Raw genomic sequence first — 26676 nt, forward strand, 5'->3', positions numbered from 1 at the left:
CACACACACACACACACACACACACACACACACACACACACACACACACACACACACACACACACACACACAGAAACATACGTTACTGTGTCAGTGTGTCACATGAGAGGATTAAAACCTCATGTTAGAGACAGCTTATGTGCCAACCATGCTTAGAGACAATAAAAATATTACCACAGCTTTATTATCTATTGCAACTAAGTCAACAAGCCCCTGCACTATGTTTTGCTGTGCTGGGGAATAAATGTAATCACGATTTAGTGCATTCATGACGTTCACTATGAGGGAAGAAGGGTCATTGCTCGAGAGGCAATAGAAAACGCTAGTAGCTTGATTGACAACCCCGTCGTCCAATCAGCGCTATTCTTGTTGCGACAACTCTGCTGTTGGACCCTGGCATCAGAGTTTTGTAGTACTGTACTGAATTATATCGGCCTCTGGGACTCTCTTGGCCACCAATGTTATGGTTATATGAGAAGAACACATCATTGTTTTGGGATTTTCCTCACTTGTTTTTTCTTCTGTATCACCTTCCGTGCTGGCGGAGCGACCTGCAGACATATTATCGCTATTTTGAAGAAGTTAGAAAACCCAAGCTGCCTCCACCCGAAGCTAACAGTGAGTCTAGCTAGCTGCCTGTTAGCTCACATTTATCTGGAAATGAGCTTTGAACTGAGATAGCTTAGCCACCAGAGCAAGACTCCGGACAGCTTGCTGGCACCGCTCAATGACTTCTCGTATGGATATTTAACGTTATGTACATACCGAGTCGTCTCTGCTGGTTGTAATCTCAAGAGGAAACAACACGACAAAGACTGGCACATCCACCCATTCACCGTGTTTGGAGGCAGAGCCTTTGTAATAAAAACCCTTCACAGGTGAGCAGTTAGCCTGCTGCTAGCCACGGCTAACCACTGGAGAGCTGATAGCTTTGAAGGCTAAGTTAGCTAATGTTAATGTTACTTGAAAAAATAGCTCATACAGCATACTAAGCCCTCATCATACTACTTATAACCTTAACCATGACTCGTCTTCGTTTTGGTGTAAATGTTTATGTGTCATACATTTTCTTTTTGCCCTATTAGTGCACAATAACAGCGAATCAGGTTGTTATAGGAAGAATTGGCTGTATCGTGTCAATGCTGTGACTCTACTGTTTTTAAAAATATCCACCCTACTTGTATTTAATCATTAAATGGACTAGCTTTAGATAGCTAAACATAACGCAGGTCCGTAACGTTATCCTCGTTGTCACTAGCTAGCATTATGCGTCCCCACCCCAGTTTCAGTTTTACCTAACCACTGTCTAATGTGGGCTGAAGATCGTTATGTCAAATATGTTTAGCTAAAAAAACTGCTGTTTGCTTATCAGTAATCAAACCTAGAAGCAGCTGTATTATTATACATGCACGCCGATTTAAAGAGTGGATCCTACAACGATCGAAAACGGGTTTATATAATGTTTTGAAACGTGTACATTTGGTTATAATAACCGCTCCATTATAATTGTGAGATTTTCAATGTAAGTTCGGGGTTGATCCGACTTTAAAGAGAACAGCACGTTTTCGCTGGGCTGAGCTGTCAAACGGAGCGCTGCTGGGCCGTTTGGCTGAATCAATTAGGGTTTGCCTGTCACCTGGCTCAGCTGTATGTACCAACCATCCCCTGCCTGCATTGGAGACGTCTGTTAGCTGTTCATGCTCCAACCACTTCTTTTTCCCCAACTAAGCAAAATTAGATTGAAATGGCACTCCAAAAAATTGGAAACTCGTGGTCAGGGAAATGAGGTTGTTGTTATATGTAGGGAGAAGCCATCGTTGTTGTTTTTTTGTGCCGGTTTTGGTGCATATACCGAGGCTCCATCTGCCGCTGTTAGAGCGCTGCTGTGACTGCAGCGGCCCATACACACCCAGTATTTATGTGTGCTGGTGCTGCCAATGCTGTCGCCTCCGTTAGATGTAAGGATGTGCCATTGTGTCTGGGGATTTTCTAGAAACAGCATATACATATATTTGCTGCTGTGTGTGTGTATATATATGTGTGTGTATTTATATTAACATAGATTAGAGTGAATGGAGTGCACTTTAATATGGAGGTACCACATGTGTTTAACAGCTACGAACCTTAATGTTGTCCTTAACATGTCTTAACATTATCCATTGTGACAGCTTGGCAAGCTTAGGCAAATATTGGGTAATAAACAAGAAGTGATATCTTGAACTCCTGTGAGCTTGCATGACATTGTGTGTGTGTGTGTATGTATGTGTGTGTGTGTGTGTGTGTGTGTGTGTGTGTGTGCAAGCTTTACAAATCATCTCTACACCTGAGCATTGAGCTTGTTAGGTCCATGCAAATCATATATTTTCTTTGAAATTCTCATTGCAAAGCATGTTTGGTTTGAAACAGCCACTACATGACTGCAGACACTTTCTCTTCCATATGCCATGATCATGATTTTTTTGGGCCTACATTTCAGTGTATCACCATTTGTGTAACACATACACATTTACACACACTGTTCTTAAAATAGACTAGACAGAGATTAAAAATAGTTAACCAAATCTAATTCAATAAAGATGTGTTTTGGGAGGAGTGCTGAGTGACAAAATGATTATGATACAATGCAGTTCTGTTATTGAATCTCATCTGCTCTGTGCTGAATAATCTTTTAATTAATATACAAATTAAAGTTTACTTGCTAATTATAATAATTATCCCAATTAGGAGCATGTTTGCACAAAGCTAAAGAGCTGCAAGCTCAGTAAATGGACTGTTGTTATGTGGAAACCGGTAAGCTTTCTATCCCAAGTCATAGCATAGACTGCCTTTATATGATTGATTTGATGTGTAGGATGATGTGGGAGTGGGGATTTGCGTCGCGTATCCTGACCTGCCTTTTTATTATTCAGACAGGATCCAGAATGATGGTATTAGGTTACCTAACCCAACCTGACCTGCTGTCAGGAAGATGACTTTTTATCTATTCTCTGTGACTTTGTAACGTTTGAGAAGACTCACATCACTGAGAACATCAATGAAGGTTGAGACAGAGAGGGAGAGGAAGGGGTGAAGGGGTGAATGGGGGGGGGGGGGTAATTAATGCTGATGAATGGGGCGGCAGCAATAGATAAAGTGTATGACAACAGCTCCATCCATCAAGCCCGGCCCTGAACAGGTGCACTCATCTGCTTATTGATTGAAGGCTTCAAGTCTTGAGTCCATAAAGTGAAACACTGTGTCTGCCTGTCTTTGTCACATTTAGTCATTTTTACATTTATTGTTAATGTTTTTATTCCCAAAAGGAAGGGAAAAAAAGGTATTTGAGGATATATCAGATACTCCTCCTCCTCTCAGCTGGAGTCCATGTTTGATTGACAGCTGGGTAACGAATGGCAAAGCAGGGTGAAAAAGTAAGAAAACTTTCACTTGTAGGTATAATACATATGGACATACAGTGTGATGGCAGCAGTGGTATTGAAGAGTAAGAACCACACCAGCATCAAACTGGATATGGAAGAGACACACGTAGGTGCGTTTATATGCTTTTAGCAACTAATTAGTTATCTGATTCTAGCAGTGTGCTTGTTTGGTGGTTTAAGATACAGGACAAGACGCATATTTTATGTTTGTATAAGTTAGATAAAAAATAAGACTGAAGTAGCAAAGCTAATATGGGTTGGTGCTGAGAGTCTGTCGCTCTTTTGTGTTGTGTAGCAGGATGCAGTCAGGCTTAGTGTGACCATCCTCTCCGCCTCTGGAGAAGGACTACTGAACATTGTGGGTCTATAAATGTGGAGACCTGAGGAAGCCCACAGAGGTTTTCTCATATGTGCTCAGTGATCAACTTTGATAGGACGCAGTATCCAGTGCTACATGGATAGATGGGGTTCTTTGGTTTAAACTAGGGTTGTTGTAGCAGCTTTTAAACCAGCCTAAATAAATCACACCAAACAATTTGCGTGTCAATACAAACAGAAGAGGGCAAGCCAAGAAGCATCAACCTCAAGATTAATCAACTTATTTGGAGGAGAAAATCATAACAAACAAGTGTATTAATTATATAAGAGTGATACCGAGTGGTAGTCTGTTTTGAACAGTTCCAGGAACAATGAAACAAGGAAGTAAAAGCAAGGAAACAACCACATAGAAGCATAGTGTTGTTGCTTGTGTTTATTGTTGTGTGGCTCTGATGATGAATTGATGTAATGAATGAATGGAAAGGAGACTAGAAGTCCAGAACACCTCTCTCTATAGTAGGTGGGCTGCAGAGTGACAGTGTGATGGCTCTTAACTTCTACTTAGATATAACTGCCATGACGCTATCAGCGTTTAAAGGTATGTGTCTGTCATTCACTCTGTTTGTTCTCTCGTCCTTATTTTAATAGCAGGAACTTCCTTTTTTAGTGAATGAAGTGGTACACATGTTGTTCTCGCCTTGGCGTATTGAAACATTTATATACTTGAAAAACAAGTATATAAATGTTTAATTAAGTTGTGTATTTATTTATATATTTACACATTTGTATATTCATTCATTTGTCTACTACTCGCACATTTATCTATTTATAATTTGACGTATTTATTTGTATATATACTTTTTAAAAGTGTATCCATAGTGGAACTTGACGCAGCAAAACAAAGAAATGTGTCAACAACAAACATCACGAGGTGGGTTAAAGCCCCTGATTGGTGAATGAGCGGTATGACACACCCAGCAGGCTCAACCAGTCTATCGAGCTGTGAGTTTGCACTCTGAAGCTTTCACAGTGCAGCAGACAGGCGTAATGGTGGATCCTTCCTGCTTTTCTTGGCAAAGATGTATGCATTGATGTATGTGTAGCATTTAAGCACTAGGATTGATTGCTCCTTCTGAACTGTATGTTCAGCTGGTTTCTGGTTTTGAGTCATTGGAAACGTTAATTCTGAAACACTTTTGAGTTCATCAGAGTGAAGCATAGAGGCTGTATGATGTGTAGCCTCAGTTGATGTACTATCGCAAGGATCGTGAATATAACTTGCATTCCTGTGTCAGTTAGAGCCAATATCATTCCAACTCACTCAGCAAAGCCCTCAATCTGACCTATAAGGAAATAGGAATTAGTATCTGTTCAGCTGCATCCAACACATGTACCACTGTAGCATGCAAACTGTCATTAAGATCTGCACCAAGTGCTGCCATCTTTACTCAGGCAAAGGCAGAAGATTGAAGTTCAACCACCAATCACAGGGCAGAGTCTGCCCCCTGATTTTCTTTATACCACTGCAGCAAGTTACACTATGGATAAATTAATATATATATAAATAAGTCAATACATCTGTAAAAAGATATATAAGTGTGTCAATTAATGTAAACGAATGTGTAACTAGATAAAAAAAATGAATGAATAAATGCACAAATATATAAATGTAACATTTATATATTTATGTATTATTGGGTACAGTTAAGCTAATTCAGTTTTGGCTCTTAGAACCCTCCATATTCAGCCCTGATAGTTCTTGAATTGTTGGAGAGTTTTACCCCCTGGAGTTTTTTTTTTTACAACTTCCCTACAGGAACTACATTTTGTCCCCAAGTCCTAAGTTCCTGACAAATGTCTTGGTCTCCTGAGAAAGTTCATGCGGTGGAAACGCCCAAAAAAACATTTGTACCCCCGGCCTTTTTGGTTGTAGGCAGATTGTTAACAAGAGTCATCTAAAGGAAGTGGTGTTTTCCCTACAATTGTTATCAGATGCCGGTGATTGTTGGCGCTCGGTAAAGATGCAACTTTCAGTTTGTGTCGTTTTAATGAAAGTGAACTATTGACTACCTTTATAAGTTGTACAGGCAGTGGACAAAACATGTGAAATACACCACTTCTCTGCTCTATAATAAACCATTGCTCTGTCTCATTACTAGGTGCAGAAGCCTGACCAATCATCAGACCGGATTCCCTTTTTTCGTGACCAAGGACCATTTTTTCGGAGTTGATATTCAGTCCTGCCACCTCCTACGTGTTTCATCCACATACACAAAGGCCGCTGACCAGCTCTGGATAATTAAAGGTGCTTACATTCTGGTTTCGAGGTCGGAGAGGGAGAAACTTCAAGCCCTGATAAACCCTCAAAGATGCAATCTCCATCATCCACGCAGAACATTCCACGCCACATCTTCTCACATTGGCGTTGAGGTCATGTTTTAGGACGTTTTTCTCCAGAGAGGGCCTGTATCCTCTGAGGGACTGTTGTGGGAGGGTATTATCCAAGCCTCAGTGCTCTCTGCTGGGGGAAGGAAGCAGAGGGAAAGCCCTCAAAGTCCCTGGAGAAGAAAACGGCCCGTTGTTGGAACGCTGACGGTTACATAACTTAACTAACAGGCGCGGTCGTTTACACAGTGGAGACCAGCGGAGAAACTGAGGTTAAGAGTGCTTTGTGTCGCTGAAGCTGGCTTGATATTACTCCCACTTACTGTGCACGCTCTATATCAACACAGCTGCATTCACTTTGAACCTCTTCAGTGTCATTTTAGCTCTCTCTCTTTAGCATTTTCCATTTATGGATACTAATGGATGTTCTACTGGATTCTCACCCAGATGTTTTGGAAAATACCACACCGTCACTTCCCGCTTCTTGTCTTCCAATCACAGCCCCGGTGCAGCTGGCAGGTGAGGTGGTGGTGGTTTGAATCGGCCACCGGCGGGGTTTAGGGATGCCCCGACACAGGAAAACCAGGCTACTCCACTGGCCCGCTTACAGACTGCTGTTTCTAATACGAGTCCTGGACTGAAAGAGAATCGTCTCCTTCTCTTGATAGAGAGCAAAGGGGGGGTTGTCATTTTTATTTTATTTTATTTAAAATACTTTTTTTTTTTCTCACACTTACACCTGCAGGTGCTGAAAACCACAAATATAATCAAGTAACTCGCCTGCACTTTTTCTTTCTTTCTATACTCAAGAAAGTCTTTCACTTTCATTTTATGTCAGCTTTTTTTTTAAACTTTTCTTCAGTCTTACATGTTCATCTCTTACCAAAACGGGTCTACCTCTGCCTCCTCCCGTACCTCATAAAAACTCCCATTTATTAACCAATCAAACTGTTGAGTCCACCAACCTGCTCACACCACACACAAGACACAGAAAGCCTGTCAACAATTAAATAGTTTCATTTAATCTCAAATTTCACTTTTTTAAAAAAACATCTAAATAACAGCCATGTCTTTTTAAAATTGCACTATTATGATTTTCACCAAGCCTTTCTTCACCTTCTAAAAAATAAGACGATAAAACAGATTTTTAGATTCTTGTGGACCTTTAAAATTGCCCTTAATTCTATTGGCTGGTGACATGTTGGGTAGAGCAGGTCACTGTCCAGACACCTTTTCCTCTTAACAATCTGTGGCTTATTTGTTCATCCCGCCTTCCCACCTGTTTTTCTGGCTGAGTGGAAAACAAAGCTTTTACAGCACTGAGCTTCTTTTAATCTCCCGCACACACTTGATGAGGATTGACCTAAGAACTAAAGAAAACAAGTCTCAGCGTGGTGATGCAGAAATAGGAACTATCCCTCCATCTTTTTTGTGTCTTTTTTTAACATTTTTTATTCCTCACCCCAAAAACTACAAATCCTCTCGACACGCCCCGCAAAGAAACTCGAATCGCGAATGACGAGACCCTCAGCGTAGCGGTCGCTGAACGAACTCACGCAACACCAAACACACAGGAAGTGATGCCAGGCGGCAGCAGTAAGAGCGGAGGGCGGGGTCCATCCTCGTCGCCCCTCCCCCACGCCGTGGTCCCGCCCAGCAGACCCCTGAGACCCTCGCGATACGTCCCCGTGTCGGCGGCCACGTTCTTCCTGGTCGGCTCCACGACGCTGTTCTTCTGCTTCACGTAAGTCTAACACACACACACACACACATACACACATACACAGAGAGAGAGAAAAGAGCATTTAATTTCACTAATCAACAAATATAACAATATAAGCTTGATTTAATCAGTTTGGGAGCTGTTTTTGTCAGAGCAATGCGTCCTCAGCTCAACCTTAGCTGGTTATTAGCTGGTCTTGCTGAATGTACCTGTTAAGTCAGCTTGAGCTAGGTTTAACTGCTGATCAGCTGGTAGACCAGTTTTGTGTAGCTGGTTTAAGGTGGTTTAAGGTAGGTTTTTGACAGCTGGTAAACAAACTCAGTGCTGGCAGCTGGCCCATCACCTGACAAAAACCAGCTCAAACCAGCTTTTTACAGCTCGTAGTCCAGCTAGCAGCTGTCAAAAATAAAGGTCAGACTGGTCAACAGTTATAAGCTCAAGCCCTATAGAGCGGATAGATAGATAGATAGATAGATAGATAGATAGATAGATAGATAGATAGATAGATAGATAGATAGATAGATAGATAGATAGATAGATAGATAGATAGATAGATGTAGTAGTACAAAAATGACTATACTGAAGTGGAATAAAAATGTTAATTTTAAACTTTAAAGCAACATATTCCTTTTACAATGCAAATTGAATGTAAAATATCCATTTGTATTGCTACTCTGTGGAGTCTCCCTGTCCCAGAACAGAGGGAACTCATTGTAGATGACTATTGCGATGGGCAGGAACTCCTCGAATGTTCCTCCAACTGAAGACACCGTTGTCTGAACCAGAAGGTTGTGTTGGGAGTGTGCAGTCTTCATTCCAAAAGTCCATTATGTTGAGCAACTTGTGTAACATCCATCATCCATAAACAAGTCCAGGAGTTCTAGAGTCTCCAGCAGACTGGTAGAAGAGATCATCAGCAACATCTCTCTGAACACATTGAACTACCTGACCTTCCTCAATTAGTAGAATCTGCTGTGTTCTTTCCTGTAGTTGGCCTCAGTGTTACATTTCCAGTCCAAGTATCTGTAGCCCTCCACCACCTCCACCTCTTCTCTAATGTCAGAAATGGTGTTTAATGTAGTCCTGGTCCTTCTAAAATCCACAACCATCTCCTTAATTTTAGTCAGCTTTAAAAGGTGGTTGTTCCCACACCGTGCCACAAAGCCATCCACCAGTTTCCTGTCGACCACTGACAAACCCCACAACTGCTGAGTCATTAGAACATATGTACAGATGACTAGAGTTGGGTATGGTTTAAAATATAACGATACCATTACCAATCCAAGTAGCCTTAAAGTGATACTGATACCAACTGAGTACTTCATTCTATACCCATTAAATTGCATAAAATGCCACCAATCCTCCAAATCTAACTAGGGGTGTGACGATACACTCAGCTCACGAGACGAGACGAGATATTGGGTTCACCAGATCGAGACGAAACGAGATTTTAACTATATTTTTAAGAAAACTTCAGTGAGGAAATACATGAATGTTCTTTTATTTAAAATTCACATTCGCTTGTAATGAATCACTTCAGTTCTACTTTCGAAATATATTATTATCATATGCAGGTTTCCCCATATAGGTATTTTATAGATGGATCATTTTGGTATTAATGGAAATAACAACCATAAATACAAAAGTTAGATACAATCACAAATACTAAAAAGTAAATTGTAAAGAGTAGAAAAAATTCTAATATATAATAAATATAAATTAAATAAAGAATCCAATTATCACAAATTATAACATATTGCTAATAAAAAAGTTATAATTTGGTAGTGTGACTCATTTGACTTTTTGTATCATTAGGCTTCCATAGCTGCGCTAGATTCCTCCGCTCCTCCTACTTCAGGCTCTCAGTGTAGAGACCTGAGGTTAACCTACTGCTCCTCTCCTCATCTCCTACTTCTGACTGAGATCTTCTCAGCAGGTAGAAGCTGCAACAAGGTTAATGATCCACACGTGACATTATAAAAAGAAGACATGACGTGCAAATGATCGATAGAAAACCGAACGTCTTTTCTTTTTGGTGCGCCTCTTAATTATAGCTTTGCGAGACAACATCCACTTCGACGAGAAATATCGTCACGTTTTGGTCTCGCGAGATCTCGTCACACCCCTACATCTAAATGATTTGATTTTTACACAAATGCATTTTGAAAGTCTTCAAATGATTAATATTTGTTAATTGAAGGATGCTTGCGTTGATTGGCTGTGAGCAGGTCCATACTAATAGTCATATCTTCTAGCTCTGGGTGCAAAAAAGATCAATTGCAGGTATCGTTTGACGAGAGACGTTTCCATGCTGCTTGGTATCAATTTATTTCAGTCGATACCTTAAAGATATTGAGTACTGATACCCAGCCCTACAGATGACAGAACTCTGAGTTGTATTGGAAGTATTTTAGTATCTTTCAGCTCATTGTTTTGGTTTTATGAACAACAGCTTTAGTATTTGCTGCATTCTCACTGATCTCATCAGCCGTACTGTTCCAGCAGCAGCAGATAGCTGTTTTAAGCACACTGTACACTATCTGCCTACCAAACAGCATTTAGGAGCTAAAGACCCAGCTTTAGCCAGCTTTAAGCCCAAACCAGACTTGCTCACAATAAACTGGATGAATTCTTATCAAGTTGAAGTTTGTCATAGAGAAATCATGATAAAAACTTATTGAGAAATCACAATTCAGTTTTCTCAATAAAGAGTAAAATACTACACATGTATACATTATAAACAGGCCACATAATAAAAGTGAATTTGGACAGTAAAGCCTACATTTACATGGGAAGTCATGAGGCCAACTACAGTCAGTTATTTTCAAAAGAAAGGCACTATGTACTGTTTGTGATTGTTATCACACTAATGTTATCTTAACATTTGAATGGGTTTATGGTTTAATGGGTTTTAATGGGTCATTTGTTGAGTTGTATTTGTCAATGTGAGTACATGTTACCCAATACTGAACTCAGTTTACTGGAAACTTGTCAAATGACTTCATCTCTTCTATTTTCTCAGTGCTTTGGTAGATTTTTCTAAGCTGGTTCATCAGCTTTAAATCAAGCCGGTCATGAACTCTGTCACATAAGCAACATTGAACCAATCGTATGAGAACAGATCATAGTTTCAACTCTGAGAAGCTTGATGCCTGTCTGTGTGGTGTTTGTCTACAGATGGAGGATTATGTAGAGATTCAGACATTTTTATACTTTGGGACTTTCATAATGGATGCAGAACTTTGTTAAAAACCCCCCCAACTTGAATCAGTAGTCTGGACTGAGCCGAGGTTGTTTTCACATGTAAACAGCATTTTCAGATTTATTCGCCTCCGTGTGTCTTTAAGCCCCGTGAGTGTTTTTGACAGAACGCTAAGTCAATGATGTTATAGACCGTCAACACTAATCTCGCTGACACCTCACTCTGGTGTGTGTGTGTGTGTGTGTGTGTGTGTGTGTGTGTGTGTGTGTGTGTGTGTGTGTGTGTGTGTGTGGGTGTGGGTGTGTGTGTTAGAGGTTGACAGTGTGAGAGAAGGGGGAAAAATAGTGGTGAGAGTAGGAATGTGTGAAGCCGTCTGTGGGTGAAATGATGTGTTTGCGGATTGTTAATGTGAGGAAGTCAGATTGATAGGTGTGAGTAAGTGTGTGTGTGTGTGTGTGTGTGTGTTTATGAGAAAATCTAAGCTGTGTGTGTGTGTGTGGTCAGTGTGGTGGGCAGTTAGCTCTGCTTCAGATTAGCGAGGAGAAAATAGGCCAACATCTGTCACCCTGACAAAAGCCCATCATCCAGTCTCTCACTCTGTCTTTCTCCATAAGTGTGTTTTAGTGTTTGTGTCCCTGCAGCCGCTCTCACACTCTCACACTCTCACGTTCCCTCTCATTTTGTCATCAGTGGAAGATTACAACCCAGCACAGAACGGCTGGAAACTATTATCTGAAACATGAGGAAGTACAGGAGCATACCATAAACCAGTCATAGGGTCATATTGTTGAATTATAATGGATTATTGTTATTTTGTCGTGTATATTCATTTGTTTGAGTTAATTAATATTGAAATGTATTGAAATACAATAATGCTAAATAAGAGCACTCACAGTGAGCTATTTCCACCTAAATCGACCAGTTTAACATTTTTGGAAATATAACTGTTTGCTGCTTTACTCACAGACTGATGAGAAGGATCAATATCACTTTAATTTCTCTCAGTTCAGTACACAGATGGTCTGGAAGGAGCACTGTCCATCAAATATGACAACATTTGCTCTAGTAACACTTGTAGTATACAAAACATGTTTCAACTTGGGATCTTCATCAGAGTAACAAAATAACCTTATTCCAGACAGGCAGGAGGGCAATTAGAGTATCCAATTAGAGACATGGGCCATACACTAGAAAAGTGCAACTACTGTACATATAAAGAATATATTTATAAACATACATTTTTTGCATTGATCCCTTAAATGTAGTATCAAACACTTTTGACAGTGATATGTAATGAAGCCAATAAGACAATAAACTTCATTGTATATCATTATAAATAACTATAACTAACTAAATAACCTAAATAAATGAATAAAGACACATGTACATATATATTTAACTTGATTTAAGAAAAAATATCAAATACACATTAAATGCTGCCTATATAACTTAAAAAAAATATCGGTACATATTGGACAACATATACACTAATACTGATATATCTGTGATAGGCCAATATCAGCCGATGATATGGGTTGACTGATATATCGGTGGGGCTCTATTTTTAATTATCCTATTTAAATGCTGTTAGTAAATTAAGTTTTATGAATTTAATGAATCACCACACTCACTTATCTATGGTCACTTTTGTACTTTGCACTGCTGCACAGACATGGTGGCAGGTGTACCAAGAGACACACATACAGTCTGTGTGCTGAAGACCTACCACACTGCACTTGTTATGTCTCCATGGTTAAAATAGATCCTCCTATCTTAGGTTGCTTTCACACCAGAGCTGTTTAGTCCACTTTAAACGCTCCCTGGTTGGCTTCCGCAGATAGTTCGGTTCATTTGGGGTGGGCGTGAAAGCTCATTTGAACTCTTGAAAATGTTGGTCTGGGTTTGCGAGGTTCGTTTGAGACGTCAAAGCAAACCGGACCAAACTGCTGACTTTCAAATGCATGACAACACTTCACTGGTCAACACAGAACAACACATGATCGTATTCTCTCTCTCTCTCATCAGGGCTCGTCTGCTCCTTCTGTGCTGTGACACTCGTCTCAAATAAAGAATGACATGCTCGACAGCTCTCTGCCTTGTCTGCTGCTCATATTGGACACCTTCTTGTGAAATATTTATTTGATAGGGACATCATAGTAAAACCAGAACCCCAAGACAACATAAATACAGTGTTAGGTGTCAGGTGAAGAACAAGGCGGGAGGGGGGGGGGGGGGGGGGAGGGAATGTTGGGTCTCTTAAAAATAAACCTGACGAGTACGGTTTAGCCCTGCTCCATGTGTAAAGTGCCTTGGGATGACTTTTGTTGTGATTTGGCGCTATATAAATAAAGATTGATTGATTCTTGGGGGATTCTTTTGGTCTTTTCATAAGATTTGTTGATAATAATATAAATATAGAAAAAGGCCAGCTTTATCCTTTCCACACGATCAATGATTCAGCTCACTCTGAATGAGCCTACACTTTCACAGGTTTGAGCCTACAGACGTGTTGCTGTGACAACAGCTCCAGATACATTTTAAACCAGCGTTAAAGAGCTGTGAAATTCCAACTCATGTGGAATCATCTACAAATTAACCATTCCCAGTCAGGCACATATAGAGAGCTAATCTCCCAGCTCAGGATGAAACAGAAGAAAAGATTCTAAAGATGAATATCACCAAACTACCATATTTCCTAATGTGTAAGAGTGTTGCTGTATTTACAGTGATAATAATTATGGACAACTGAGCCATATAATGTGAGAGTAGTCAAGTGTACAGTTAGATTCTCGCTCTGTTTCTCTCTCTGACTGTCAGCCCCTGTCCTCTCTGGGTATGTTTCAGGTGTCCGTGGCTTTCAGAGCGTTTCTCGGTGGCCGTGCCCATCTACAATGGAGTCATCTTCCTGTTCGTTTTGGCCAACTTCTGCATGGCCACATTCATGGACCCCGGCATCTTCCCGAGAGGTGGGTGGATGTACACTCTGCATGTGCATGTGTGATGTATTTTATGTTACCAAATAGCTTCTGTTGTGATGTCAGGTCTAAAATCCTCGTGTTTGTGTGTTATTTTTCTGTAGCCGAGGAGGATGAGGACAAGGAGGACGATTTCCGTGCTCCCCTCTACAAGACGGTGGAGATCAGAGGGATCCAGGTCAGGATGAAGTGGTGTTCGACGTGCCGCTTCTACAGGCCGCCGCGGTGCTCCCACTGCTCCGTCTGTGACAACTGTGTCGAGGTGCACTCACAGTCCAGCTTTTACTGGAGTATTTTCTTACAGAAGCATGCACTAAAGAAGACCTACATGGAGATTAGTATATCCAAATCAAATCAGATATGTGGGACAGCTCTGCATTAAGTATCCTGAAACACAACTTCCTCCAGCTGTTTCCAGTAGATAGAGCAGTGTCTGTGTCTGTGCCTCTTTTCATCCTGAGAATGAACAAAATACTGAACTTAAAAATGCAACCAGCACTTCAGCTGGATTAAGAATCATAAAAACAACTCTATAATAGACACAAAGAGTCTTTGTCTGCTCTTGATTCTCTTGATGAACTACATTTCAAATGACAGCAGGCTTACCTAAAGTGCACTGGGGTTAAAGTCAGTTATTGAACCACATGGATGAGACTATATCTGATATCAGTCCATTAAAAACAACCTGGATTGGCCTCTAACAGGCTTTCAGACTTCTCTTCTGTGGTACGAGTCACTGAAGTTGATCTAAGAGTAGATGTGTCTTTCCAGCATTCCAGGTTACTTTTCACTTTAACACACAATAGTCTCATTTCCATTAAGGAAGTTGGAGTGTGGAGAGTGAGCGTTATGCTTCTGTTAAAACACAGACTGCCATTATGGTTGAGGACAGAGTTAGTTACCTTTTAATTCTATTACTAACGCAGTATAAAGGTGCCAAAGAAGTGAAGCCTCAGCAGATTTCTTACTGTGGAGGACTGATTCTCCTCAGAGCTTTGCAGATTGTTCATCACCTCATTGTCCGTAGCAACAGAATCAATAAAGCAGCTTAAATGTGTGCATTGCGCAACTACTCTTCTTCTACAAAGACCAAAAATATCAGAAACCAATAGTAGCTAAACTCGTATCAAGGATCAATTTAAATCACTCTTGTTATCATGTCATGTCACATGTTAGTGTAAACTACATCTTCAGTAGGAGGAGGTAAAGAATGATACAATGCGCCATGTGACTCTGCCAGTTTTCTGACCTCAGTGTCCTCTCACCATCAACGATGCAGGATTTCGACCACCACTGTCCGTGGGTGAACAACTGCATCGGCAGGAGGAACTACCGCTACTTCTTCCTCTTCCTCCTGTCACTGACGGCACACATCATGGCCGTGTTCGGCTTCGGACTGCTCTTCATCCTCTACCACCGGCAGAACATCGACCGCCTGCACGCCATCGTCACGTATCCTTTAAGGAATAGAGTTTGATCGATTTTAGATTGAAGCTCCTGCTCAGTTGGCAACGACTGAAGCTCTTCTAACCTGCTTAAGAAATGTTCTCAGTGTTTTTGGTAGCAATTTTTTTATCTCTCTCTTCTTGATATGTTCCTTGACCTCCTGTGCTCAAAGGCTGGCTGTAATGTGTGTGGCAGGTCTGTTCTTCATCCCTGTTGCCGGCCTCACTGGCTTCCACATAGTGCTTGTGGCCAGAGGCAGGACCACTAATGAGCAGGTAAGAAACTCCTCGCAGTGCGCTAAAAAAAATACAGCTTGTGCGGAGCTCCTGGAATCCTGTAGTTACAGATTTCAGAGTTAGAAATGAGAAGTAGTGATAAACAGAGGTATTTGTAGAGTAAATGTGAACTTTTCATTTTTTATGTACAGCACTTTGAATTGCCTTGTTGTTGAAATAATATAATTAACTTAATCTTGAGCCTAAATGTCCCGAAAAGGCATCTTAAAATTCTTTTGACTTAATCTTGTGGGTTTCTTGTGATTTTTATCCCTATGATGCCGTTTTTTCCTTCTGTTAATGGGTCAATGAGGTTATATTTGTGCCCGTGAGGTTTAGTCAAATTTAAAGGGGTTAAAATGTGAAATTGAACGTATGAATAACTTGCACACATTCTTTTTTTGTGGATCCAGCATAAAGTGGTGTGAAGTGGTGTAACCATAAAAACTTTGTACCAAATAATTCAACATGCTTAAAAACAGTAAATTCTCAATAAAACACCATATCAACTAGTTTGGCATGATCTTACATTATAACTTTTATATTAAATAAAGGTAATGGAATACAATTGTTCTCAATATTACATTTCATCTGAGGAATCATGGAGATCAGGAAACATTTACAATTATTGTAAGTGCAGTTAAATACACTGCAGGTGGATAAAATATGTAATATTAATCATTCTTTGTGGTTACACCATTTGACATTTTCAGGAGCATTCAGTCTTACTTTTGGTAAAAGAAAATAAAGAAGTACTTATTAATAAGTCTGATGCTACTTTTAAAACACATTTTAAAACCAAAGATTGCTTATCTTGCCAACCCTTATTTGTCACTGACCCTTATCTCTCTATTCTCTGTTCTTCAGGTAACAGGGAAGTTCAGAGGGGGTGTTAACCCTTTCACCAACGGCTGTAGGAACAACGTCTCTCACGTCCTCTGCAGTTCACAAGCGCCCAGGTGCATTTTTGTAACTTTTTCTCCTTATTTAACCACCACTCTCTCTGATCTGTACCACCAACAGCACCCCCTCTTTCAGTTTACATGACTCAGCAAAATACACACAAAATGCTTTTTATCATTCTTATTGTTTTTTTATCTGTTCTGTTCACATCAGTCTAGCACATTATTTTACCACATGTTGAACCTTTGAAGCTCGATGATGATCTCACTCGGTGTCTCTGTGCTCTCTGCAGGTATCTGGGCAGGAAGAAGTGTGTGCAGAGTGTGTGTGTGCAGCCTCCTTTTCTGCGGCCACAGCTGACCGAGGCCCAGCTGGCCGCAAAGATCCTGGACAACGGCATACAGGGAGACCTGCATAGGGTAAGAACAGCAGGGATGGATGTTTCTCAAGTGCCATCAATTTGACAGGCGTTATCATTATTCTGATGGAAACATGCCAGACAAAAAACGACAAAAAAAACAAAACACAAAACAACCAGGATTGCTTCAGCCCCGCTGGTAAACAAGTGTTATGTAAGGCTGCTGCTGCTACTCATTCAAATCTACTCCTCGCTAAGTTTGCATATAGGCAGGTCCAGATGGCAGGGAGAGGCTTTAAAAAGCTGTTTGAAATTCAATAGCCAGAAATCCTGTAAGGTCACATCAGTAAACACAACACAACCACATCTATCAGCCCAACCAGTAGTGAGACCAAAACACATGGCAGAGCTGAGAGATGATTGGTTAGTTTATTGAGTCAGATCTATGAACATTATTCAAATCCAACATTATCTCACAGTGTTTTCTGATTGTTTGTGTTCAGTTGCAAACCGTTGTAATGGTCAGGAATGGTTGTGGTGGTGGAGGTTGTTGGAGGCTGTAATATATCTCATAGGAAATTAGATTGTTGAGGTTTGATTTGGTTTTTCTGGGCTTATTTGTTACAGAAATGTAAGTATTTTTCCAATTTGACTTTTTTTGTTGTTGTTTTGATCAAAATATTGCAGCTTGTTGCTTCAATTTCCATCACATCACAGATGAATACTAATGAACTGGACTACAATCACTGTCAGTCTCTAGGTAGCAGCTTAAAAGATGTTTAGTGTCTAGTCTGTTAAATACATATGTTCCATGCATGCTTTACATGCAAGGAAAATATCTGTTTTCCTCTTTGTCTTGTTTTCATTATTTCAATCTGGCTTTGTCATCATTCCTAAAGTTATACCCCAAACATTCAGATATTCATATTTGCTTTCATTGTCACGTGGACAGAAGATATTCAGTACACCATCATGTTTCTATGTTTAAGTCAAAATCTCATGTGTGTTCATCTGTGTTTGCAGTCCAAGTCCAGTCTGGAGATGATGGAGAGCCAGTCATGTGACGCCGAGCCTCCTCCTCCTCCTAAACCAGAGCTCCGCTACCCTGGAATCACCAGAGGGAACACGGAAGGTAACCTTTTTTTTTTCTTTTTTTTTTCAATTATCATGGCACAATACATAAAAACCTTTCAACACACTTGTCAATCATTTTATAAATTAAATAACATGAATTAAATCTGCTTTAATTCACAATCACATTTAGTTGTCATTACAGGTATTCTATCATCCTTAACCCAAACAAGTATACACACACATTACACATACTCTAAACACGGATACATGGCCACACACACACTCACATACAAGTATATACACACACTTTATATACATACTCTAAACACGGATACATGGCCACACACACACTCACATACAAGTATATACACACACTTTATATACATACTCTAAACACGGATACATGGCCACACACACACTCACATACAAGTATATACACACACTTTATATACATACTCTAAACACGGATACATGGCCACACACACACTCACATACAAGTATATACACACACTTTATATACATACTCCAGACACGGATACATGGCCACACACACACTCACATACAAGTATATACACACACTTTATATACATACTCTAGACACAGATACATGGCAACACACACACTCACACACACAAGACAAAACTAAAATGATCTCAGAAAGCACAAGGTTCCTTTGATTTTATAGATCATTTCTCTGTGTTACTGTCCTTCATGTTTTCCATAGAGGATAATATTCTCCACCCTCCCTGCTACAGCTGTGACCTTCACCAGTCGTCCCAACATGAACTTTATCTTCACAGTTTTTAATCTTTATTCTCTCCACCTGCCTGCAGAGTGCAGTCTGCTGAACAAAGCCCCCCCCACCCCCACCATGTACAAGTACAGGCCCACCTACAGCCCCGGCAAGAACCACACAGCGCTCACGCACGCTTACGCCAACCAGGTAACACACACACACACACACACATATACAGGAGATACTGCACGAGAACAGTCACACACAAGAAATACACGCAATGTATAAAAAGTACATTGTGTGTGTGTGTGTTTCTGTTTCTGTTGAGTTTTTTTTTCATTTTCTCTCACACACATTTGTCAGTGCATCTGTTTCTTTTATCTTTTGATTTCAATCTAATGCATCTCCCTTTTTGTTTTGTTTGTTTTTTTTTCCTTTTGATTTCCTGTCGGCCATCTTGGTTTGGTTTCTCAGTGGCTTTCTGTTGATCAGTATCAGTAAGTGATTGTTCTGAGAGCATTTTGTCCTCCTCTCATCTTCTCTTTTAACTTTGTTTCCTGCTCCTCTCTGTCAGTTCTGGGCATGGGTGAAATACTGCAGGAAAACACTGATCTGTCTAACAGGCACAGATTGGACATAATGAGTAAAAAGAATTTAAAAGTGAAGTACCTTTTGGTTTCTATCAAAGTTTTATACCTGAATACACAGACGAGTTGGTTATACACAGTATTTGTACCCATGTCTGGTCTGTTTCTTCCCACCTGTTAATCCAGCACTCTGTAAACATGTTGTTTTCAATTCTTCTTCTTTTTCTCTTTAGTTTGTTGTTCCCTCTTCCATCTCCTTATTAGAATCCTTTCACTTGTTTTTCTCCTCTGTGATTATAAATGTGTCTCAGTGACTGCTGTAGATTGAAATTGTTCCCCTGTAGATTATTATTAGCAGTAGAAATCAGGCATGGGCATTCGAAGAAATTCCCTTGATTGATCGTCGGGAAAATCAACAATCAATTATCAATTCATCATTATTTTTAATATTAAAAATGCCACAAAAATACAACATGCTTTTCTTCAATGAAATCTTCATTCCAAGAAGAACAAAGAGCATCCTGACATAGTTCCCTGGGACTTCAAGGTGGCTTAGGGCTGTGGCAGTGGCGTCCTCTGTGGATCAGTTTGCTCTGTAAGCAAACTGATGGGAGGGTTTGACATAGTCAGCAATGAGTCTTTCAGAACATGTCATTACTACAGATGTTAAGGCTTTTTAGTTCGAAATGGTCCCACGCCAAACTTTACCTTCACCTCTTCATCTTTACGTTTGATATCTACGGCAGTTTATAGGCAGCTGAGTATGCTGAGTTTTCTCTGTCAGATTTCGCCCCCCGTTGGTAAGATGTCTCATTGCTGCCACATAGTGAAACTCAATGCATTGCTTCAGGACTCACTCTACGCAACACAACCTATATTCGATACCAACGTTTGATCGATACAAATTCCACGTGATCGTCAAAATGATTAATGATCAATCATTAATCATGCTTGATCATGCCTCATGAGTCATGGTAGAGCCTCCTGAACCACAGCCACAATTTGGTCGTCCACTAATTGTAAGATTGGCCGTTTGATTCCCGGCTCCTCCAGTCCACATGTCCATGTGTCCTTGGGCAAGATACTTAACCACAAATTGCTCCCGTTGCTATGCCAACGGTGTGTGAATGTGTATGAATGGTTCGTTTCCTCCTGACGAGCAGTTTAACACCCTGTGTGGTAGCTCCTGTCATCAGTGTATGAATGTGTATGAATGGGTGAATAAAACATGTAATGTCAAAGTGTTTTGAGTGATCGTAAAGACTAGAAAAGCTCTATATAAGTACAGTCCATTTACCATTTACCATTCATGCCCATCACTAGTAGAAATATTATTACTCACAATTATTTAGCAATCTGGCATCGCAGCAATCCCTACAAACACGTGTCAAATTCTTCTTTAAATGAAATATTGTCATGTTGCTCCTGGCCTACACTACACCTGTCACAATAATTACTTTTGTTGGATGATATATTGTCTCAGAAATAATCGTTATAAACAATATTATTGTCATTTGAAGATCATTTTATACCACTGATATAATGATGATATAATAGCATAACAGGCCTACATACATCATATTCTACAGATCCCTGCAAAAATCAAACCATAATCATCTTAATATGCTTTTCAGTGGAAATGATAATAATGATGTCATAATCATCATTCCCTCTAATATTGCAAATCATCACACAGTTGCAGTATCGGTCAAAATAAATGCAATTAGATATTATATTCTAAATCCTTCAGCCCTGTTGTGAAATTTGTAGATATAAGTATATTTTTAATCACTTTCTATAACTACCAAAAATGATTATTTATTCATTCTTTCTATTCAGGTTTGGATCATTTTTCATTAGGAATATAATATTGAAATGATAATGAATGATTTGTGTAACCTCAGCACTCCTTTGCTCTCTTGTCACTTTTTCTACATGATGTATTTGTCTCACAGGTGGTCAGTACTAACATGTTCACACTGTCGCCTTTTACAGTGTGCATGGAGAAAAGAAGACTGCGCACTTCTAAACATGAAGACAAGCTTTATCGGTCAATAGACCATCATCAGAGCAAATGTTTAACTAGAACGTCAAAGCTAATAATGACAATATCTACCCGCTGGTAATTACACAGCAGCAGGTGGTAGAAATGCAGTTAATCGATACAGAAAGAAATCTCCTAATTGCTTTGATGAAGGTCTGACTGTTATCTAATACAGAAGCTTCATTTCTCCATGATTGAGGCTTTTCTCCAACTTAACATTGTGTTGTGAGGGTGGTGATGATCTCAAAGTATTATTAATATCTGAAAAATGGGCTTCAGACCAACAGCATCACCTCTGGCAGTGAAACATGGGAGCAGTTTGGGTGTTATGTCAAGATGTCGACACTAGAGGGAGTGTTTGAGCCGCAGGGATTCATGGTGGAACTCCCACGCTGGGTGAAACTCTGCTTCTATTTGCTCAGCTTCTTGTTGTTTCTTTTCCCCTCTCTCCTTCACCTTCCCTCCTCCTCCTCCTCTTCCTCCTCCTCTTCCCGCCTCCTCCAGTTAAGTCGAGGGGAGAGCGTTGGCAGTGCCAGGGACTCCTCTTCCTCCACCTCCTCCCTCCTCCAGGCCAGCCAGCAGCCTGGTTTCCGCTCGCAGCCCAGCCTGGACCGCAGGGACACTTCATCTGACAGGGTAGCAGGCGGGGGAAGAGGGGTAGGAGGAGGAGGGGAGAGGAAGGAGGGAGGGAGAGAGGTGGGGGGAGGGGGCATCCCCGGCTACTCCCTCGGCGGGCGCTCGTACCCCTCCTTCTCCGACCCCACCGTCCTATCAGGAGTGGCGTCGCGGTCTTCCAGCTCCACACACACCTCAGGGGGCACCACCCACGTCTCCGAGGCGACCATCACCTCGGCCAGCTTCAAGAGCTTAGCCAATCAGACGCCGCCACCGCACCACCCTTCCCGCAATGGAAGCCTATCATATGATAACTTACTGGCGGGCAGCGAAGATTTCGACAAAGCGGTGGCAGCAGGTCCGGTAGCTCCTGAGGTTTCCTCCGGGAGACCCTGCATGCCGGCGGCGGGCGGCTACACCTCCCCCTTCATGTCGTCACAGCATAGAGATGCTGAGATACACTCCCAGTCTTCCCAGTCCCCCCTTCACCACCACCACCGTTCCTCCCACCACCACCATCACCCCTTCCTCCACCGCTCCTCCTCCTCCACGTCCTCGTCCCCACCGCCTCCCCCCGAGAGGGAGCGCCTACTGGGAGAGCCCCACCCGGGTGGTCACCCCCAGCCTGCCAGTCAGGGCTCCGCTCCACCCCCTTCCTCCGCCCCGCCCCCACCGCACCATCACCACCACCACTCCCATCACCACCACCACCATTCCCATCACCACCACCACCACTCCTCCTCCTCCTCCACCGCCTCACGACCTCCCCGCTTTGCTGCGCCGCACGCCCCACCCCACCACGCCTACCCCTACCGCACCCGCTCCACCGACAACCCCCTGGGCTCCTCCTCCACCTCGACGACCCACCCTCCCCGCTCCCCGCACCCCCCGCCTCTGGGAAAGTCGCTGTCTTACTCGAGCGCAGCCGCCGCCGAAATGCAGTACCGGCTGGTCCGAAAGGCCTCGGCATCAGCCGGAGCCAATGCAGCGGGGGTGGGAGGAGGAGGTGGAGGGATGGGAGGAGGAGGAGGAATACAAGCACCGAAGTGAGTATGAGTTTCGCCTTTTGTCAGGACGATTGGTTTGCTGCTAACCCTGATAAAAAAAAAAACACCTGCCCGCCTGAAAACCTGACTACCTGATTGACTGCTACTCCTCCTCTTCCCCTCTCTCTTCCTCCTCCTCCTGCCAGATTTCCTGTGAGTTCCTCCTTCTTCTCCCTTTGCTTGTCTTCCATTGGCCTGTAAAGTCTGAGTAGTCTCTGTCCTTCACTGTTGATATTTGTGATGATGTCATGATCTGCCTGTGTGTTCTTGTCTTCTGCTGCACAAATCAACTCCATTTGTCCTCATTTTGTCTGTTAGGTCAGAACATTTAGTACCTTTGGATAGAAGAGGATCCATTCACACTACATGAAATACTCTCACATATATCTAATATTTTGCTCCTCTCATGTATGTTAATGGTTGTGGACAAAATATTAGGAACACCATTCAGAATAATGCACCCTAATACACCACCATCACCCACTTTAACCTCAATAATAAAGTAGAATTATCTCCTTCCTGACAATGTTAACAAAAAGGTGAAAAAATGTGTTCCATCAGCTGTTCATTAATATACACCCACAAAGAGAAGAGTTCATGTCATCTTACACAGCAGGCAATTTAATTGAATCCAATGAATTAAGATGCACAAAATAATCAATTCAAGATGTGTGAGAGTAGCAGCGGCAGTACAGCAGATAGTATGACACTGTTTCTTGTTATAATTAGGAACAAATGCATGAAATGTCATTTTGTTTCCTCCCAGGAATGAACATCAGTGCCACATGCAACATTTCTGCTTCTTACTGTAGCAGCAGGTTGTCATCTCAGTCTCATCCCGGCTCAGTGAGGCTTTTGCATGCTGACGATGTGTCTGTCCTGTCAATCATCTCTGTTGCTTTTCCATGCTGCTCAATCATTGTGTTACTCAACTGTGTACTTCTGTGTCTTCACTGTAACTTAATGAAATGTACTGTGTAGAGTTAGAAGCTCACAAATGAGTCAACTATTGAGGATACATCACTTCTCCAGCACAGGGAATGTGTTTAATGAACTATTTGTCTAACTGAAGTATTTCAGCCTCCATACTGAGATAGAAGCTCTGTCACCAGTAAGCCTTGGCTTTAAATCACACCTAAGGCTGCTGCTCTGGTGTGTCAGGATGGAGGCTAACTACCTCTAAAGCATCCAATGCAGCTGCAGTTGTAGTGGGTATTTTCCCTACATTGGCCACAAGGGGCAGCATTGAGATGATTCTGTCTACATGCAGCATCAATGTAACCCGAAAGTGACCATTTTAACCCTTTATAGGACACTCTTTGAAATACTTGGGGATTCGAGATTTTAATCCTAGATAGTTATTGGGTTATATTACATGACTTCTTATGCTTTTGTGACTTTTTTTCAATTTTTTTCATTTTTATGTTGCAAATCAAGGTCAGTGAAGTTACCATATATGGAAACTAGGTGTACTTCCTGTCTCCTACACAGTGACAGTAAAGTGGTAAAACACTGCGTATGAATCACGTCTCACTGATCATTTCTCTTATCTTTTTTTTAAATCAGGGATGAGCTGATCCAGATGAAACCTCTGAGTCAGACCAACGGCGGCCAGCCCTTCTCCTCCTCTTCCTCTTCTTGCTCCACCCCCTCCTCTCCCTCCCACCCAATCAGCGTGACCGCCCGGCCCGGAGTGGCTTACCCCAGCTCGGCACTGACGCAGAGTCCCGCCCACAAGCCCCCGGGCGGCGGGGTGAAGAAGGTGACTGGCGTCGGCGGCACCACCTATGAGATTTCCGTCTGATCGGCGAGGCGGCTTCCGGCTTCGAGGACCAATCAGATAACACGAAGATACTGCTGTCTCTTTCTGCCTTTCCAGAGGGAACCATTTAGGTTTTTTTTTTTTTTTTTTTGCTATAAAAGAAACCACTATCCTACTGTAGACTTCTGAGGACGAACAAAACTATTTCCTCCCACATCTCACTCTTCATTGGCCAAGCGACTGCATAGCTTAACTGTACTGTCCCGCCTCCAGCCATCCACCTCATTAACTCTGCTGTTAAAATGAGACCTGGACCTGGACTCAAAGAAGCCAGGACTTGTTCTGTGGTTCTAAGAGGCAGTTTTCTGGATCTGGATCACACACTGGACCAAACAGGAACCATAAACTGGCTCTATTTTTGTTGTTGTTGTGGGTTTTCTCCTCACTGTAGCTCAGTAGGTAGTAAGTGGCACTAGCATGGTCAGGTTTTGGTGTTCATGTTATACAAGTATAGCAGAGTAGAGTAAGGGATCAGCACTGCCAGGGTCACTGAGGCCACCGATCACCTCTGGATTAGGCTCCACATCAGGAATTTGGGATTGAAGCTAAACATTTGGTGCCAATATTTAATATCTTAACGTCATGCTCACATTATATCATTATTGGACACTTCCATTGATAGAAGTAATACACACATTCATGCTCAGACTGCCATCAAAATTGAAGTAGAATTCATTGACAGTGAAGGACTTGTAGCAGCTGATAACGTAATAACGGCTGATAACGTAATCATTTTGTGCATTTTTTATTGTAATCAGCCCATAACTTACCAACAACATCATAAAATTCATGAACACATAACGTAATACAACTTTATAGCCAATAAATAAAACTTAACCAAAGTGATATTAGTATATTATTATGTTATTGACTAACATAATAACCAACCAATAACGTAATAAGTTATGAACTATTAATGCCAGTAACGTAACTTATTATGTTACAGGCAATAACGTAATAACTTATTATGTAACAATGGTAGTAACTTAACTTTTGACGTAATAACTTATTACGTTATTGGCTGTTATCACATTATTGGCTCCAGTTATTACATTTATAAGGGAGGTTTTTTTTACAAAGCCAATAACGTAATAACCATCCAATGGCAACGTAACAACTTATTATTGTATTGGCAAAATGATTACGTTATTGGTTCAGGACTTTTATTACGTTATTGTCTCATTACATTAAAAAAAAAACAGGCAGAATGATTATGTTATCAGCCATTATTACATTATCAGCTGCTACAGGGCTTCTCATAGGCAGCCAGTGTAAAGTTAAAGCAATGTGTGATCAGAGCTACTTCTGGCCCCAGTGGAACCTTTTTAAGAAGAGCGTTTTTGTTCCCAGGTGTTGTGCCATGCATGGAGTCAGTAAGGCAGCCCAGACAGAATCCCCTGTAACCTGTCGTCTCTCTCGCAGCCTTCCAGTCAGTCGTGGAAACGCACAAACACAGCCTGGCAGGAGTTAAATAATCAAGCAGTGTCTCGTGACAATCTACCAGCGGCTGGAAGGAGCGTCACCCACTAAAACTCTCGGATCGATCGTCGCCGTGTGAATTGACTCGCCTTTTTTTTTCAGACGGAGGGATGAAACACTTTTGAAAAAGAAAATGCTGATTCCCTCTTTCTTTGATTCAGTTGTTGATTTATTCCTAGATGTGAATATGATTCCATGTTTGTACAGGATGATGTGATTTTAAATGTGGATTTCTTTTTAAGGAAAAAAAAAACAAAAAAAACAAAAAG

General features: G+C 41.4%; 1 protein-coding gene across 2 annotated transcripts; it reads left to right on the forward strand.

Annotated features, from left to right (window-relative positions):
• Nucleotides 1–400: 400 nt before the first annotated feature.
• Nucleotides 401–26219, forward strand: zdhhc5a (zinc finger DHHC-type palmitoyltransferase 5a). Of its 2 annotated transcripts, none has more exons than XM_062441038.1 (12): nucleotides 401–878; nucleotides 5897–7866; nucleotides 13892–14013; nucleotides 14127–14284; nucleotides 15302–15474; nucleotides 15641–15743; nucleotides 16611–16702; nucleotides 16939–17065; nucleotides 18028–18136; nucleotides 18912–19021; nucleotides 21950–23106; nucleotides 24673–26219. In XM_062441038.1, exons 2-12 carry the CDS (start codon nucleotides 7703–7705, stop codon nucleotides 24908–24910), a joined length of 2553 nt encoding a protein of 850 aa, XP_062297022.1. In that variant the 5' UTR covers nucleotides 401–878; nucleotides 5897–7702; the 3' UTR covers nucleotides 24911–26219. The 2 variants fall into 2 exon arrangements, with proteins under 2 accessions (XP_062297022.1, XP_062297030.1); XM_062441046.1 differs by having other exon boundaries at nucleotides 401–618.
• Nucleotides 26220–26676: the final 457 nt, after the last annotated feature.

Source organism: Scomber scombrus, chromosome 2 (assembly GCF_963691925.1).
Source record: "Scomber scombrus chromosome 2, fScoSco1.1, whole genome shotgun sequence".
In the NCBI taxonomy this organism is placed as follows: Eukaryota; Metazoa; Chordata; class Actinopteri; order Scombriformes; family Scombridae; genus Scomber; species Scomber scombrus.

Excerpts from the sequence above, each read along its gene's own strand:
- zdhhc5a (XM_062441038.1), top strand. The coding sequence starts at position 7,703 with ATGCCAGGCGGCAGCAGTAAGAGCGGAGGGCGGGGTCCATCCTCGTCG. Across the intron at positions 14,285-15,301 it reads TCTGTGACAACTGTGTCGAG|GATTTCGACCACCACTGTCC; the intron begins GTGCACTCACAG and ends TCAACGATGCAG. Across the intron at positions 23,107-24,672 it reads GGAGGAATACAAGCACCGAA|GGATGAGCTGATCCAGATGA; the intron begins GTGAGTATGAGT and ends TTTTTAAATCAG.